Genomic DNA, 18,861 nt, shown 5'->3' on the forward strand with positions numbered 1-18,861 from the left:
TAATCAAAGCTTTATGTCTTATATTTTGTGACTGCTACAATAGGCAGTATACAATCAGCTGTCACTTCCTGAGGATAACAGATATCTAAGTTACGACTTGCTCTGTTTGTTTCTGACCTAGGAAACCACAGGGTATTGTGATACCTATTTCAGTATACGCTGAATGGTCGTTTAAATTCACTACTGCGCTATGTTAATAGTGATTCACATATATTTACATGCAGTGTTTCCAAAAGAGAGATTCTGTTCAGCTTTACCAGAATTTCAGCTGGAGGGCAGGACAATAAAACTGAAACAAGCATCAAGGAATACCGTGAAGTTTTTTCTTGAGGTGATTCAATTTCCTTTACCTCAACTCTGTTTTACTCTATCTTACATTCACATTCCAGCCTAGACCCAAGTGAAACATCATGAGAATTCCTTTACTACAGAGTCATTTTCCTACCTGATGCCCGATTCCTCTTTCTGAAGTTGGTCCTATTTCTCTGGGTCAAACCATTTTCCCTAATTATTTATTTCTGATAAAATAATTATAGAACTTTTAAGAAAGTAAGTGTAATAGAAAATAAAAATGTATGAATGTTCCTTTGGATCTAAAACTTATTTTAAAGGGAAAAAATTCAAGAATAAAAATGATTAGGACACAATGTAACGCATCTATAGGCCCCAAACAGTGTGCCTGCGTGTGTGTGTGTGTGTGTGTGTGTGTGCACGCCCATTGACAATACAGACCCCAAACATGAGCATCTAAGTGACTTTATCCATTCTTCTGCCATGTATCTGATGAGGGCGGCTGATTCTCAAAACTGCCATAGTTTGAGAGGCAGTTGAACGTATTCTTGCATATTCATATTCTGACAAAACACACAGTTTTCACTTTTACTTTATCCTTGTAGTTTTCTTAACAGATGTGATAAATAAATAATACAGGGCTTATTTTAAACAGTTGCCTGAATATTTATCTAAGGGGCTGAGTTTGGCCTCTAAAATATAAGCCAAAGAAAAATTAATGTTCGAGAAAGGACCAGGGGAAACCCCCTGTATGTGAAATTACAACAGGAGCCAGGAGAGTGAAGAATTAGGACAGATGTTTTATCCAATAAATATCTAACACTGACATGCAGCTGAGAAAGTGATATCTTCTTGGCATTCAGGACAGAATAGAAGCTTTTTTTCTTTTTTTTCCTAACTGTACGCTGGCACCATCACAAAACGCATGCCAGGATTTTATACCTGGAAACCCCCACAAGACTGCCTGCCCTTTTCAGAGCTGGACAAGCCGAAGACGAGAAAACATGTGCTAAAAGGTACAGAAATATTATTTCCGTCTACGTTTTGCTTGCCTGCCCAAATCAGGCAAGCCAAATGCATAGCTAAAAGCTAATCTGCTAGTTTTTAATTCAAACAGTTAATGGGATTTTCAGTAGCTGTTGCTCACCGACCTCTACTCTCATTTACCCTCAGATTCCCAAACCCCTCCTCCAAAATGTTCTACTTAGAAGGCTGGGACCAAAGGGAGACAGAGGATTACAGGTAACCATGGGACAGCCTAGAAGGCTAGAGAAACTGCTGACTGTGTTCCAACAAGACTGGATTTCAGCCTCTTTTCTTAGAGTCCCAAGTTGTCCCTCTCTCCCTTCTTTTTCATTCACCATTCAACTTGACAATGTGACTGAACTGGAAAATATGGCTTAGAGGTCATATTTTTTAAGTTGAGTGCTAGAGAGGGTATGGGTGACATTCCCCCCAGTCTAAGTACCAATCCACTGACAGGTATACAAGAGGGCTCTGACCTTTAGCCCAAGACACAAAGAAGGCAGAAAGCAGAATGCAATCTTGACTCTGTCTTTATTTCTAGTTTCACATCTGCTTGCCTTCCCAACTGCCACCCTCTCTGATCCAGTCAGTCTAAACCTTGTGCCATTTCCTGAACACAGATACTTGCTGTATGTCTCACTCGCTCTGACCGTCCCTCTTCCACCTTTCTGCCTAGCAAACTCGACAGATCAAACTCAAACAGCTTCCCCAAAGCTTTCCTGACTAACCCAGTCTCCGAGGTAGACTTAATCCTCCCCACCCTTTCCTTGGAACTTAGTGTATGAATCCATGACAGTCCCTGCAATACTGGTGCTTGCGTCTGCCTTGCCACCCACAGGCCCAGCAACTCAGGGACTTACTTCTGTGCAAAGACAGGCACAGAGCCATTGATCTATAAATGTTTACTAAACTAAACTGTCCAATTTGATTTTCATTAAATTTATCTAAAGTATCTGTTTCTGAAGTTAACTTTCAATTACCGTTTTTAACAAGAATTCATGAACGGGGAGGTCAGCAACGCATAGTTTTTTACTATGCAAAAGTATACATAAAAGATGAATTTTTAAAATTTGAAAACAGAAACTTCATTAAAATTTTTAAAATTATCCTACAGTCAATTAGGGAAAGTACGAAAAACCAAACTACAAAACATCCTACGCAAGTCAGTTAGGAAGTCGTATGACCTGCCACTAAACGTGGATACGTTTCCTTCTACCATCCTTACTCGTTGCCTTATTTTAAGAGGAACGGTCACAGTCTGGAGGTTTTGCATGGTGAAATAAGTATCATTTAAAAGTCAAAATTAGAAATCACAATGTCTACTTGAAATGGCAGGAGCTGGGTGGGGGCAGAACCACAAAAGCCCAGGATCTGGGCACAAGAGAGTCACTGCAACAAAGATATTAATCTTTATATGTCGATTAAACTACCCACTAAGTGACTGGCTATCTAAGGTAACCGGGGTTCAAAGGGCTAATGGAGGCAGGGAGAAGAGCATGCTTTGACCAACTTCACTTCTATCAGTTCTTCCTCTGACCACTTCCTTTCGATTTTCTGAACAATCAGACTAGATGCACTCAAATCAAAAAACAGTTTTCTATCAAAATGATCCTGACATACACTATAGGCTTAATAGAGTTTTTATAAATAAAATTGAAATCGAAGAGCACACAGTATATTAGGGATAACACCGTGGCACACTGTGAGAATTCAATCACATTTTAAAAGAGGGCTGGGTCTTAGAGGGGGCTTAATTGTTTATTTATTAATCATTCATTCAACTGTAAAACTTTTATTGAGCACCTTCATTCCAAGGACTGTATAAAATGCATGGGAAAACAGTGACTAAGACCTAAGACCTGACTTTGAGACCACAGGTTTCTTAAAAATACTTTTTTTTCAAAAGACAATGGTATAGAGCTATTAATTCTGCCTGAGAAAAACCAAGTCTACGAAGACCTAGTGGTGATAACTAAAATTTGTTTTAAAAAATCAATAAGCAGGTAATTCAAAAGTATCCCCAGATTGGCAAATAATCAAAGAAGCTTATGTTTGTATTATAATATGTCTTATGTATTATACTTACATTTGAAATTGTACATATCAGATATTCTGGATAAACACAGCAGCAAAATACACGCCCAAAACTGTTAAAGGTAACTTAACGACAACCAGACAAACCTATTTGATCCCAACTAGATATTTCCAGGACTCAATTTCTTTCAGAGAAAAGACAATTCCTTAATCCTTTTTGGATCCAGACTAAGGAGAACCACTTCCCTCAAAGCAGTCCTTATTCCAAGATAGGTTTAGGTAACTAGATTTAAACAATTTTCCTTACTGCATTAAAAGAAAACATTCAAAGGATATGAGAGGCAAGCAATTAAACAGAGAAATAATAGCAATAAAATAATGGAAACAGCAATTTTCCCTGAAGACTTTCAAGGCAGACAGTGTCTAAACGTTTTAAGTATTGATATTAGATAATATATGAACATTCTCTATGAATAAAATATATCTAATATAACTAAAAATATTACTATACTTTACAGCCTGCTTCACTAGGCCAATGAAGTCCTCTTCTTACTCAGAAGAGGTCTACAGAAAAGGGAGCAAAATAAACCAGGAGGAATAAAGAATCAGACGATAATTATACCAGCCATGTACATCAGTAAGAACGTGCTCCATAAGATGTAATCGTGCCGGACACCTTAAAGATTTGGGTGGCTGATATCATATTGCTACAGATGATGCTCATCTGATATCCTGGAACTGGATGTATCACAATTTAATTGCAATGTCCACAAATGGTTCACAAACACTTTGGCTTGCACTGGACAGGACACTGAATCTCCACAGGTAACTAGGAGGAACTGAAGGTACAGGAATCCCTCTTAACAAGCACTCAATTTATCATCATGGCAATTTAGTTATACTAGTACCTCTGGATATCCATAAAAATATCCCTTTAAACTCAGACAAGAAAAGAGAAACTCAAACCAGAAATGAAAATATTTAATAGGAAAAGCATATCTGATAGGTACCAGCCTCTAACCACCTAATTGCTCCTACCAGAGAACCAACACAGATTCCTCTCAGAATTATGGAGAGTAATAACACAGTGAGCTGCTGGGAGGGGGGGAAACATTAGAAGCTATTCTCTTATATCACACGACACCTGTGATCTTCCACGCTGCAGCAAGCTCCTGAAACATCTACACAGAAATACAGGAACCCACCTAGAAAATGAGAAATAGAAAAAAAGCATGCAGGGAGAACATCATTAAAAGGTTGGTACAGGTCAAGGATAAGTGCTTCATTCACGGGCACTACTACTTCATTCTTCAACATATAAAAGAGAACTCCAGTGTACGGGAAAGGGAGTTAGATAAACACATGGTTAACTGTTTGAGAAATGGTTACACGCTGTCACTTTAGAGAAAAGGAAAGAATGGATTATCTGGCATCATGGAAAAAAGTACTTCATTTTAAGAGCATGGATGCTGTTGTTTCTCTATACCAATCACAAACTGTATCAACCAAAAAGAAATCTGGCTTGTCAGGATAGGTAATTGGGGGAGTACCTTTAATTCCGGTTTTATTTGAGAGGGAGTTTGCTTTTATCATGAGACCATACTCTATTTCCAGTCTTTATATTATGAAATATTTCTCTCCTAGCACAAGAAAAGAGGGGGAAAGTACATTTAAATGGGTCACTTTATCTGCACTTAAAAAGAAAACTTTTTTTTTTCTTCCATGACTCTGGGCTGTTAAAATTGACCAAAATCCACTTACACAAGAACAAAGTTCATAGTTCATGGAGAAATATGTAAGAACAAGAGGTCCCTAATGGGTAAAAGAAATGGAAAATAGTATCTATAAGTAATGTTTGAAAGGGCTGGGACAAGTTATTTGGAGAAGTTAAGATGAAGGGGGTGAGGTCTAGATGATGCCCAGCTGTTCTCCATCATCAGAGGGAAATACAAGAGAAAATTGGTTTAATTAAAAGCTCAAGAGATTTCAGCGTAAGGAAAAATTTCTTGACTATAAAAGTTATCAAAAACACAGAGAGACAAATATAAATGAGTCTGTGAGATTCCCATCCCTCTGGGCATTTACTATTAGAATGATGTCTACTTTAATTGACTGGCTTAAGTAAAATGTTGGCACGAGAGAGGATCCAGGCCTGCATGAACTTCTGAAGTCCCTCATACTTCTCCTGAACTGGGAAAGCTGTGGGCTGGAATGAAAGAAAGGAGAATGAGAGTGGGCAGAGGAAGTTGTATATCCTGCCAATGATCATTTCTGACTGTGAAGAGTATTCTTTTTCCTCTGTATTTTCTTCCACGTGTAACTTAAACATCATTTTCACATACTTAAGTTTCCCTGGCCCACCAATGTAGAACAGGTGTCTGTAGGAGCCAACGAGGCTGTTAACGAAAATGCAGACGTTGGATCAAAGACAAAGTAGCCTAACTTACTTTGACAAAGTAGCCTAACCTAAGAAAATCAGGGGACCTGACGCAGTCACTGAAACAATTCCCTTCCCTCCTACAAGATTCTCAGGAATGGCTGTCAGGTGGAAATGGATGGTGAACACAAAGAAGGCTCATGCGTCATCTGATGTAAAATCACACGGGAGCAGTCACAGACAAGCTCCTGAAAAGCCTCCAGCAAGACCAGACATATAACACTGAGAGCAAGGACACACCACACAGTTTGGCGACATTTTCGAAAGTTACTTGAACACTCCCTTCACGGCTCCAGGGTCCCCTCATTTTCCCTTCTCTCCCCTCGTATAAAACTGCCACTGATAAACTATCAGTGTGAATACTCCCTGAGGGCACCAAAACCTTTATTAGTACCCTTCTCACTTCCTCCAGGAAGCTGCTCATCTGTGTGTAATTGATGTCTCAAAAGAGATCCTATGCACACACTTCAGGCCATCTTAAAGCACTTTTCACTTTTGAAAAAAGACCCCTCTGTGGCCTCTGAGCCAATGCAAACAATGAGTGAGCAGAATAATGTTTCATTAAGTTAACACGACTCCTGCCAAGAACCAGACAATCAGAAACCTGCTTATAAAACTGGCCATAAGGAATAATGAAAAGGACCACAGAAAATTCTTCAAATGTTGGAATCATTATTCACCCTGGGATCTGAGGACTAAAACATAGGATATGTGTTCTCTATAATCTTTTTCCCTAAATAGAGACTTTGAAAATACTAATTCTCCAGCTAGAGTGCTGCTTCCTCCCTGAAAGCCATTAGGGTTAATAACAAGCAGAACCTTTTTTGATCTCTATGGATGAAAATTGTACATTCTCCAGTCTCCTTATTTTAAAAGACTGAATAGGATGGTTGCTTTTGATTGTAAACATGAAATATATCAGGGCCACAAAAAGAGAAGCTCATTTTTTTTCCTGTTAATAACAATTTATAAATAGATGGGGAAGAAAGTGAAGGCGATCTACTGAGTGTGTCATTTCTTATAAAATATGTGTGGTTTCTGCAGCCAGCAATGTACTGTAAGTCAACTTAATATGTGTGAGCAAACTCATGATATACCAATGTATTATGTTCAGAAAACAACTCAGACACAAACATAACCATAAATCTCTGAATAAACTAGCCCATAAAATTCTACATATTTTCTTTGGGTGACATAGATCTATACTTATATTGGCATAAATGGTCATGGGTTGTCAACAAAGATATATCAAGTGATTCACCTAAATCACTGTTCGATCTTCAGAGCTAAGCTGGTAAAATGTGAAGAGTTTACTTTCTTGAGTCTCTAATTCTTATTAACTTGAAAAACTTGTTTAAGGAGTCAAAGAAACATAATGCACAACTATAGCTTTGTGTCTTGTAAATTCTATAATTGATAATGTATCACGTTTCCTGCACTCTAAAACTTTTCAACAGAACGTTAAAACAAAGTATCCTGGCAAAGCACCTCTCATTTAAAAACGAATCTGTTTTGCTGGCCAACTGATTGAAAGAAGAGGACAAAAACATTACTGTTATTATCTTAACTCTACCTAAAGACTCAAATGTTACTGACTGGAATCAGGCTGAAAGATTTCTTTCTGGTTATCAGTTTTTGTAAAGTACTTTCTTTTCAGGTACTTCACTGTGTTTCCCCTTTAGTGGTGCAACAAATGTCAACTAATCTTTGTTAGTTTGAAATAGCTCTATGCTAGTGGAGGCTTACTCTTTGGACTGCCACAAGCATATCCTACCAATTGAAAGCTATTATTCACCTTGATACTTTTCACCCTTTCATCCCAAAGGAGGAACGGGAAAAGGAGAAGGGAATAAAGATTTGAAAAACAGATGGTGGGACCCTCCCCTCCCCTCCTCCTCTCCCCTTGCCCTTTCTCCCATGCCCCTGCAACCCCACACATCCCCACCTTCCCTCTCTAATTATATTTTCAAAGTATATTTGTACAGCTGTACGAAGTGTGGAAATTATATCCGTTCTAACTGCTGGTTCAAATACGTATTAGAAATAGAGTAAGCAAGGAAATCACCTAAACCAGTTCAGGTTCATAGTATTTATTATCGATTTGTAAGAAATCATGTGGTAGCCCACTCCTCCATTTGGATAAGCTCAAGTTTATAATCAGTACAGAGTTGGACAAATGTTGAAAAATCAAACTGCACAAAAGACACCTGGCTAAGAGTGTTCCCTACAGTCCCAGGCAGAGTCAGTGGTCAGAGCCCGGCTTTTGGTGTCACTCACATCTACCTGGGCTTGACGCTTGGATGAAATATTTAACCTCTAAGTCCGTTTCCTCACTGGTCAAAAATAAAATTAAATTAAAATTAAAAATAGAAAAATTAAATAAAACACAATAACAGAGCCTAGGAAGATTGAATATCTCACAGGAATGCTGTCAGGATTAAACGATCTACATGTAAACAGCTCACAAAGCCTAGGCATTGTGAGCACTCAACATATTTTCAATATCTAGGTTTGAAAATGTAGCCTAGGGTTAATGGACTCTACACATAAGTCTACGGTACACAAACGGAGAGGAAATATACTTGTCCTATAAGAAGCAATTGTGGTTTGCAATAAGATGGAAAAGTGGGCAAGTCAAGGGATACTCAAGGAAATAAGCTATTTACTATTCTTTCAGTGATTCCTCAAAGCAATTTCCCTACTACAACTTCAAAGGAGAGGCCAGGAAATCTAGTTTTGGTCACATTAGCTGGAGATGTGTGGGTATGTGTTATTTGGTGAAGTATCTATTCACATTTCAAATTAGGGGAGTTTGCCTATCCCTGCTCTGGTTTAATTACTGGCTAAGTGCTCTCACCCTGTCCCCGACCCCTTCCCAGCCACTAAAACCCTCCCACTCTTTCCTCTGACATTCAGGATTAGTCGTTAGCAAAATCTCTGATTAACCTCTATCTTTTTCCCTGAACCCTCCCTTCGCATCTTGATCTACAAAACCTGGCTCTCTCCCGCGGACACTATTTCCCCTGGAACACTCTCAAGTAGCAGCCTGTCTCTTTTCCACGCATCTTGTACCGCTGGGCCTGGAAATGGGACGAGGGGACTCTATTCTCCTTCCCTGCTCCTTAGATGCCTCCAGCATCAACAGACTGCTCCTCCTTACTAAATATTTACCAACTCCTGGATTACTCCCTTTCATTTTCAGGAGATTTTAGCTCCTAAGTGCTGCATCCTTTCAATGCTAGTTCTGTCATAACTGTCTGTTTCAATATCCACACAGACGATTCTCTAATATTTCATGGCAGGGCCACCACCAGCCTTTACAACATCTTTGTGCAAATAGGAAAAGGCAACATTTCCTCCAGGTAGGCCCTGCTCCATCCCAGGACGCGAAGCTGGGCAGAGGAAGGCCTGCTGAATTTCAGTCGCTGATGGTCACTTCAGCCAGGCCACTCTGAAGAGGGTACACACACTGCCTAAGCATTCATGACAGCCTTCAACCTACCCTCCCTCTTTCATCTCAGACATGCATCCCATATCACCCTAACCTCGATTTCACACATTCCACTCTTACATCACCTATCCTTCCAACTCATTTCCTCTAGAACACCAAATCAAACAATCTGGGGCTTCCCTGGTGGCGCAGTGGTTGAGAGTCCGCCTGCCGATGCGGAGGACATGGGTTCGCGCCCCGGTCTGGGATGATCCCACATGCTGCGGAGCGGCTGGGCCCGTGAGCCATGGCCGCTGAGCCTGCACTCCGCAACGGGAGAGGCCACAACAGTGAGATGCCCATGTACCTCAAAAACGAAACAAAAAAACCAAAAACAAACAATCTGTCCACCCTAGGGAGACCTCCACCTCCTCCTTCACAGCATCCCACACACAATCGTGTCTTCCCTCACCTCCACAACCAGCTGAAATTCAATGGAGATGGATTTCAATGTTCTATGTCATGTACCCTCATGTACCCTGTGTCCCACTCTGGCTTCATCATTCACACCTGGCAAAATCCCAGCTCTGGTCCAATCCAACTCTGTACCCACTCCACACTTGTAAAGCGATCGTGAACATGACTGGAGGAAAATGTACAACTATGCTGGCTGATCTCATGTTAATTTCACGATTAGCCACTTCAGGAGTGTCCTTAATGCTGCTGGACTTGAGACAAACATTTTCTATCTTCCCCTTAGATCTACAAAGCTACTTCCCCATCTTCACCCTTGGCTGAAGAACCTGTTTCCTATTTCACTGAGAAAAATGGAGCAATAAGAAGCGAACTTCTATACCAGGCCCCATCACTTCTCTGACACTGTATCTTACCATCTTCTCCCTTGCTCACTCTGGACTCCAACTACACTGGCCTCTTGATGTTTCTGGAACATTCCAGGCACTCTACTGCCTCAAGACCTTTGTGACTGCTCCTTCTTTTACCTAGAACTCTCTCCCATCAAATGCCTGCTCCCTCACTGCCTCGGGTCTTTCCTCAAATACCCCTCTCTCACTCTTATCTCCTTATTTAATTTATTTTGCCCCATATCTCTTGTTGGCACTGAATAAGCTGTAAATTTTACATGTTTCTTTTGCTCACGGTCTGTCTCTCTACCAATATAAAATCCATGAGAGGTCTCTTTCTGTTCTTCTTTTTAACTGTCGTAACTATAATGTCAAGAACAGTACTTGGCACATAGCAGAAACTCAATACATACGTTGATATATGTTAACAGAGAGGTGGTGGAGGAGGGAGAGGGAACACGCAAGTGCTCATGCAAGCAGGCAGTACGGCAAAAGGAGTGACCCAATAAGATTCCCCTTCATCCTACTGAAGGAGAAGGGTGTGCCCCTTCCAGAAATCCAGAAAATGTCATGCATCTCTGCTTTGTTCTCTTTCTAACCACAAGGACCTGCCAAAGTTCACAGCACTTTGGGGGGCTTAGTTGAGTTTTCAAAAGGTATAGGAATAAGGACAGCAAATTCAATGAAAGTTGGCTAAAAAAAGTCTAGAAAGCCGACTTCAGCCATTTTACTAAGACAAGAATCTGTTTCCTCCATTAATTCAGCACCTCAGCTGCAGGTCAGATAGCGCTGGCGCAGAGCCAGTCCCTTGGGGACTATCAGAAAGCACATCACTTTAAAGGGCAGGAGTGGCCAGTCAGAATACAAAGGGACTCCTATGACCATTAATAAAATGAATGGCTTTGGGCTATTACCGAAGTATGATTTCTCTGCAAGGATCCTTTAAGGCTTCTTTGTTTAAAGATAATTTACTGATTTCTATGAGTCCACCGACAGAGACTTTAATGACACACTCTTCCTCCCAAATCATGATCTGGGTCCACTTGGGGGACCAGTAGGGTTAAAGAAAAGTACAGCAGCTTTTGTGGGACAAAGATTTGCCAAAACTGCAGCACAGAAATTACATACACCAACGGAATCACAATGCAAATGTTTTGAGAAAGATAAAAATGGATCCACATGGACAGAATTCAGAGGTGGAAAATGCCCCCTTAGAATTCTAGAAGGGTTTCTCACCTTTCAAAAGCATTTCAGAAGAATATAACTTATTTGCTCATTGTTTTGCTGTCAGGAATGTTAACATTAAGCTTAATTTATTAAGGACAAACCTAGGAACAAAGCTATTATAAAACTACTTGTGATCACACAAAAAATCAGCACAATCAGAAATAAAACACTGGCATTCTCAGGCCTCACTTTTATAAGAATAAAACCACGACATACCCCAGTAACCCTCTCAGATTGCAGGAGAACTATACTGATAACACTCAAGAATACTATCCAGGGAAAGCCATACTGCTAAAAAACAAAATAAAACAAAAAGCAAAGAGCTGTTTACTTTTCTTAGGTGCTAACCTTTTGAACCAGAATTGTTTGATGATAAATCTAAGAGGCAGTAGAAGCTTAGAAGAAAACTGTTAGAAGCTTAGAAGAAAACTGTATCTATAATGGTAGGGAACTCAATTAGTAAGTTATTGGAATTCTACATAACCTTTAAGAGAACAGGGTTTGTATCCTGAAATTTGTCACACTTACCTCCATTTCCTTCCCCATTGGCACTGACCTCTGCCATCTCTGTGCCTTCCAATTCAGACTCACAGCCTAAATCCAACGTTCCATCAGCTGAGCATGACGACTCCTCTTTCTATATTATTTTAAAAATAATGATTTATGGAGATGTATTAGCAATTGAAAACATTCAAAGTACTTCCACAGTCCTAAGGAATTATCACAGTTGCTTGTGATTTGGAATTTCAATACTGATTTACTTTTTAATGTAAAACCATAGTTGAGCTTTTGGATAACCTTTAAAATCTATACAAAAAACAAGGGTTTTTTTTTTTTAACATATGTTGTTTCCATTTTTCTAAATTTTACCTTCTTCCTTACTTTAGAAAATGGCTTAACGACTCAGAATTTTAATCATAAATTAAATACCCAAGTAGCTACAAAAATCAACTGAAATAATACAAGCTCTTTGATTAACCTGTATTGTTTTCTGAAACACACACAGTTTAAGAGACTGACCCTAAGTAGCTGAGAAAGAACCCCTGCTTCTTTGCCAGGTATAACTTTTAGCATTAAAAAAAAACAAAAACAAAACAAAACAGAAAACTTCTCAAAGGAAATTAATGAACTTTAAATGTAACCCATCATTTATTAAAGCAGACTTTTTTTAATTTATAAGAAATAATACATTGATTTTGCTTGATGCAAGTGATGCAACCATTTGCAGATCACCAGCTTTTGTTCTCTGGAATTTTGCATCTTACATGGCATTTCCATTCTAGATGGAAATGGGAATTACTCTAAAATAATTAAGACTCAGTTATCTGAAGCTTTTTATTTCTCTGTTCTTCTCATATAACAAGTATGCATTATTAGTAAAAACTTCCCGGAGATCAGTGGTTGTTTTAAATTTGAATAATTGATTTAAATCAGCAAATTTTCAAGAAGAAGGGGTACATTTCTCATTTTTTGTAAAAGACAGAAAGGCATACAGGTGTGAAGCCCGTATATCAACTGATGGTCATTAAATCAAATAGTATTTGGCAACTGTGATCATCTTAAAACTTGGCTGATCAACCATGGCACTCCTCCATGTAAATTTTTAAGAATCAAGAATTTTAAGGAAGCCACAACTATTTTCCATTACCATATGTTAGAGTGAAACCACAGATATGTTTTCTTTAAAGAAAATGTCATTGTTTATTCTTAATATGAAATCACTTTTAAGACATCTGAAAACATTTAAAAGGCAAAGGAGTCATTCTACCCTTCACCCAAGTCTAATTTTGTTTACCTTCACATGTAAATGCATGATACATAGTAATAACAGACATACTACGCAGAACAGTCCAACTTACTTTGAGAGCATAGAGGCCTGACTTTCCAGGGATTTTGAAGAATGTTCCATCCCCTATTCGAGTGTTAGTGTGAAGCATTGCATTCAGACAGGCTAATGGAGAAGTTCCACTAGAAAATAAAAGTGTGCAAAAAATGAAGCCGTCTGAGACGCAGTTTCTGTGGCAAAACTGTTCTCAGTCTCTTAAGAAAAAAAAAAGACCCCTCGCATGCCTTTTTAAAATATCCTCCCAACCCCGAAAACATCTACATTACAATAACAGGCCAGTCCAGTTTCGCCAAAGTTAATCAGATGCATCTGTCTTATAGGCTTCAGGCAAAAAGTCTCCTGAATTGAAATTATGCTTTTATTCATAAAGCAACCAACACTATATTTCAAAGAAACCAAAGCCCAAACGTTTATGTGGTGCTATTTTGCAAATAATACCATGAAGCCTCAGGTTTTAAATATTACAGACAACTTGATGGTTGCACTTGAATGATCAAATAAACCAAGTTCAAGGACAGCTCCATCCTATAGGTTGAAAAGCAACAAAAGAATAATAAACCACGGAAGAACTGATTTGAAAGTACAAGTATTTAAGTTACTCACGGGATTGCATTTCTCACCAAGGCCAAATAAAAATCTATATCTGTGTTTATATCTCTCTGATACAACTTCTTCAATGACATCCTTTCCTCAGTCCTTTATTTGTCAAATAAAGAAATATGTGTTTGGGAATTCTACCCAGCTAATAATTATGTTCGGTAGTAAAGATGCAAGTGACTAAATTATGAAGACAGATTTTTTTAAGAAACCAAACAGCATTACACTATTATTGATTCAAATATCAAAACACGTACGTACAAACATTATTGAAATGTATTCATATACTTAAAAAGATGTTTATGAAATGTATAACATGTATGTATTTCCTGGGGTAGACTTTAGAACTTTTTGTGTGTTTTGTTTGGAAACTGATATTTTTGTACACTAGAATTTAGAGGTAGAACTGTTACTTTCCTTTACCTATGTTTCCATATCCATTTTACTTCCTAATACGCTAAAAGATCAATATTTGGTTGAACCAATAAAGATTAGAAGCCCTACTCCACCCCATTTACCTAGTAGGGGTTCTGGGTATGTAATCCAAGATATCCTGGGACGAGAGAACCTTTAGGATATTAAGGCTTCAAAGTTTGAATTTCTGTGATAGAAACATATTTTTATGTCACTAACTAAATTAAAAGTTTTCTAAAACCCAAGATTATCCAATCCCTTACTATGAATACTCACCAATAAAATGAAAAAGCCAAATTTGCTGAGTTGACACAACACACAATAGCAAGGCAGCATAGATACACAGCATGGTCATAAAGGCTTATAAGTATTGTAATAAGAAGAACACTCTTTATTATTTTAGGAAACAGCTTCTCTGTGCCAACACATCAATATGATTCCATTTGGTCTGACAGGAAGCCAGAGCCCTGATATAAATTTGGTCATAGAACAATGCAGTCAGAACACTGAAGTACACATAGAAACAATGCTGGACGTTTACGTAATATCTTTCCTCTGGAAGCTTCTACAAGCTTACAGACCTCATTTCATTATTTTTCCTCATAAAAGATGTTCTGTTCATATGTAAAGTGGGCCAGGCATACCTTATAAAGTAAAATATATTCATCTCTCAGAAATAGCTGTCCATGAATAAATTCCAGATAAATAATGCTATCCACGGTATACTGAAGACTGCAAAATATATTTTTTTATCATCATTCTCTTCAGAAAAAGCACAGACAATTTGAAGCTGGGAATTATTATGCCAGCTTTGTGGAGCTTTAATTTGGTGAAACTGTCAGAAACACAGATTTTTCTGGAGGGACTTGGCAAGAAAATGTTAACACTGCAAGTAAAGTAGAATCCTATACATAAAAATGAAACAATGTAGATGTTTTAAAGATATAACTTAATACAACTGTGCACCTATCAAACCTCACACACACGCTTCCTGTTCTTTATTCCTAAGGTCCTAGTACACACAGTTCCAAGAACTCAGCTTTAGAATATTAGAGAATAATACAGATTTAAAGACAACTAAAAAATACTGAACGAATATAATTTACTATCACTATAATTTACATTTTCTTTCTAAGGTACAGTAAACCAAAGATAATTGTAGAAGATAAATTGATTATTAAATAGCAGTTTAATGCTATGCCTGCTGCAAACGTAAGTGATAAACACCCAGTTTCATATAAATAATAAGCTCTGTTGAACATGAATATATTATTAAATTATACTGTTTATTAACTCAATAAACTCAAGATTTACTGTGGAAGTATTTTTTAAAATATGTAATTTACAATCACATAACAACAGATCTCCAAAAGTCTCAATGACTACTGTAATTTCCCCAAATCTTTCCCAAAACAAACATATGAAATTCGTTTTATTTCAAAACTATATAACGTTTGCATTTCAGAAGAATTAAAAAATACTTTGCAATCGAATGCAAATTTTACTACTCAAGTCAGTGGTTGATAGTCACTTAGTTTTAAACATATCACTTGCATTTCTTCCTAGAAAAACACCCGAATTATACAGTCCATTTTATTTAAAACAATAAACCATTAGCATCGAAAGAGTGAAGTGCTTACTAAAAACGTAACTGTTTTATCCACTGCATATACACAGGAAAGTGAATTTTAAAAATCTTTCATACCCTTTACTTATTGCTATTATTCTCAACATTTCCATAAGGTCTAGAAATTTTGAACTGCTTTCCCTGAAAACATGAATGTCTTAATTAACTGTCATTGAACAGGAGTAAATAAAAGTCTCATTTACGTATTTTTATTATTTTAATATTCAGAAAAAACAGAACTAGCAAGTATACCTAGGCCAGCTTTAAAAAAGATACAAACATACATTTATACATCTGTATATATTAAAAAAGCACAATGACTTACTGTGGGTATGAAAGAAGATGAGGCAAGTATGTGTTAAAAGTCTGTATTCTTAGACAACACGGACATCTTCTATGCAATATTTCTTATTTTTAATTAAAAAAAGTTTGTTCACACTTAACGCAAGAGTTAATCACCTCAGTCAGAATTCAAAAGCTAAAATTTCTGGAATAGAATACGTGTACACAATATATGAAATAAAACAACATTTTAACCAAAAAAATCTCTAAAATTTCAAAAGTTACTTACTTTCTAAAATGATGAATTGGAAGAATTGCGATATCCCAATTTATAAAAAGAAAACAAAAAAGAAAGGAAGGGAAAAAAAGTTAGTTTTCCAACTTAAAATGCAATTCTACATCTTACCATTTCAATAAATAAGACAGTGTACAAGAAACACACCAAACTCTTAGATTTGGCTGTTGGCAGGGAGGAAAACACTGGAGGACTGGGGTAAAAGGTGAATTCTACTTTCTTCCCTAACACTTCCATAATGCTTTCCTTTTGTCCACAGGCCTCATATAGTTCCACACTAGGGATATAATTAGGAGTAAATAAGCAGGACACTATTTGCCCCCAATTCTTTTCTTTCTCCCATTCCCTGTAATTGAGCCCTTCCCTATACACCTGCCAGGGTAGATATACACCTTATTCTATTTGTTTGTTTTCCTCCTTAGACTGTAGGGTTGTGGAACCCTTCTGGTTTGTTTTCATTTCCCACAACCCCTGAAGCAGAACGGGGTGGAATTTGGAGGCAGGGGAGCAGGCATAATTTAAACTGTCTAGACATCAAAGAACCCCCAGAGATGCTTTGCAGAGCCCCAGTGCTGTGTGAACTACAGAAAAACCATTGCTTTATCACATCAAATTGTTGACAGAACACATAAAATTTTACTAATAGTGCACACTTGGTGAAGAGAATGGATGGCCTGTCTATTTTAATAATTTTAAAAACCAGAACAAATATCTGGGGAATGCAATTGGAAGAATATTTACACACGACAAAGAAAATATCATCGTTGTGGTCCTCTGTTCCTTTCCATATAACATAATAATGCTTTACAAGACAGTACTTAAGTAATCCAAGTCTTAAACTACTTTACTAAGTATCCCTTAATAATAATTTTAGCTGAAAGCTATTTCCTGCAAACATTCTAAAATCTCGTTTTACAATTATGGGAGCATCAAAAACGTAATCCTGAACAACTGAAGTCTAAAAATTCAACAAATTTAAGGAGCAATTATTAAGCAGCATTATTAGTCTGTTATTGTGCTGTCTTATTAATATGAATTAATTGAAACAATTTTATGTTTACTCTTTCAAAAAAATTAATAATAGTTCCTTTCAAGTATTTTCAGTGTTGACAGCCTAGAGAAAATGTCTTAATTTTAAAGGATATATTTTTAAGGGGAAATTATGTGGGCCTCTGAGGTGGAGGTAACGTTTCAGTTCTTTATACAGAATCTTAGTGTTCACTATGTGAAAATTAAATTGTTTACTTAGAATTTGTGCATTTCACTTTATATACATCACATTTCACAGAAAAATGTTTTTAAAATGTTAAAAAAAAACCAATAATGCACACTTGGATTTACTTACGTATTTACATATTTAATGGGCAGGTCACTACTACTAATAGAAGAATAAACTATTTCTACCATTGAATGTGGATGACTCTTAAACACACATACACAAGGTTTATATCAATTGATAAATCAGTAACCTAGATGATTAAAAACTACCCTAGAATGTCAAGCCAAACAAACTTCTTACTCTTGAGAAATATTACTGCTAGTCTGGAACCCCCCAGAATGACTGAAAAATAAAAATTTTAAAGTTAGAGTCCTTTATACATATGTTATCTGAAGAATCCCAGCACATAAAATACTAACCAAAAAATGACCTACAGCAATTCTGAAACTTGATTTTGAAGACAAAAACAGTGCCCCAAACTTCACAGTCCCTGTAAGAGGATCACTAGTGAAAGTTTTTAATGGGCACTGACTTATGACAAATAACAAATATTAGAGTTATAAAATGTTAAGTATGATTCCCAGTTTTGCAGATATAACTGAGACTGAGAGGTTAAGAATCTTTCTACAGTTAAACAGCTAACTGATACAGCTGAAATCCAAATTCTACTCTGATTTCAAAGCCCATATAAACATATAAAAATAAATAGGAACAACCAGTTACCTCAAGAGATGGGTCATATTTAAAAAGAAGATAGTTTGCATTTTTCTATGTAAAGAATACCTACATGATTTTCAATATTCAACATGTCTGTAGGGTAAAATTAGAGACTTAGTCCCAAGTACTCGTTTATAGGTGGGGATATTGAGGCAAGAAATAAAATTACCAAGTGACATATGTTGTACAATTTAATTCTTAAATTTAGAGAGACAGTTTCAGACTCTAAACCTAGACATGCATCTCTGATTGGCTTGAACAGTATAAAAATATATTATTTGGGGAATATAAACAGGCATTTGAACTTAGACTCTGTATCCACTTTATGGACATTACCAAGCTACCACTAGATAGACTGCAGTGGTTCATACAGCCATATTCACTAAACAGACCTTTTGTTTTAGGAGACAAGAGTTTCAAAACATCAATACAAGGACAAAAGTTTGCTCGGTGTTATTTTAGAATAGGATCTATAAGGAAATTAAGAAATGGCCCTAAAAACGTGTAAGCTAAAGCATATAATCTAAATTATAATTTTTAAAGACCTCCAACTAAA

The 18,861-nt window shown here is 37.1% G+C and overlaps 1 protein-coding gene across 1 annotated transcript in view; it reads right to left on the reverse strand.

Moving 5' to 3' along the window:
• Positions 1-18,861, reverse strand: part of ASXL3 (ASXL transcriptional regulator 3) — a 140,341-nt gene that overhangs the window by 92,453 nt on the left and 29,027 nt on the right. Inside the window, exons 2-3 of the mRNA XM_065890447.1 lie at positions 13,168-13,276; positions 11,837-11,945 (exon numbers count right to left, since the gene is read on the reverse strand). Of these exons, the coding sequence (XP_065746519.1) occupies positions 11,837-11,945; positions 13,168-13,276 (218 nt within the window). The remainder of the gene's footprint in view (positions 1-11,836; positions 11,946-13,167; positions 13,277-18,861) is intronic.

The sequence above is a fragment of the Phocoena phocoena genome, chromosome 13 (genome assembly GCF_963924675.1).
Source record: "Phocoena phocoena chromosome 13, mPhoPho1.1, whole genome shotgun sequence".
Taxonomy (NCBI): Eukaryota; Metazoa; Chordata; class Mammalia; order Artiodactyla; family Phocoenidae; genus Phocoena; species Phocoena phocoena.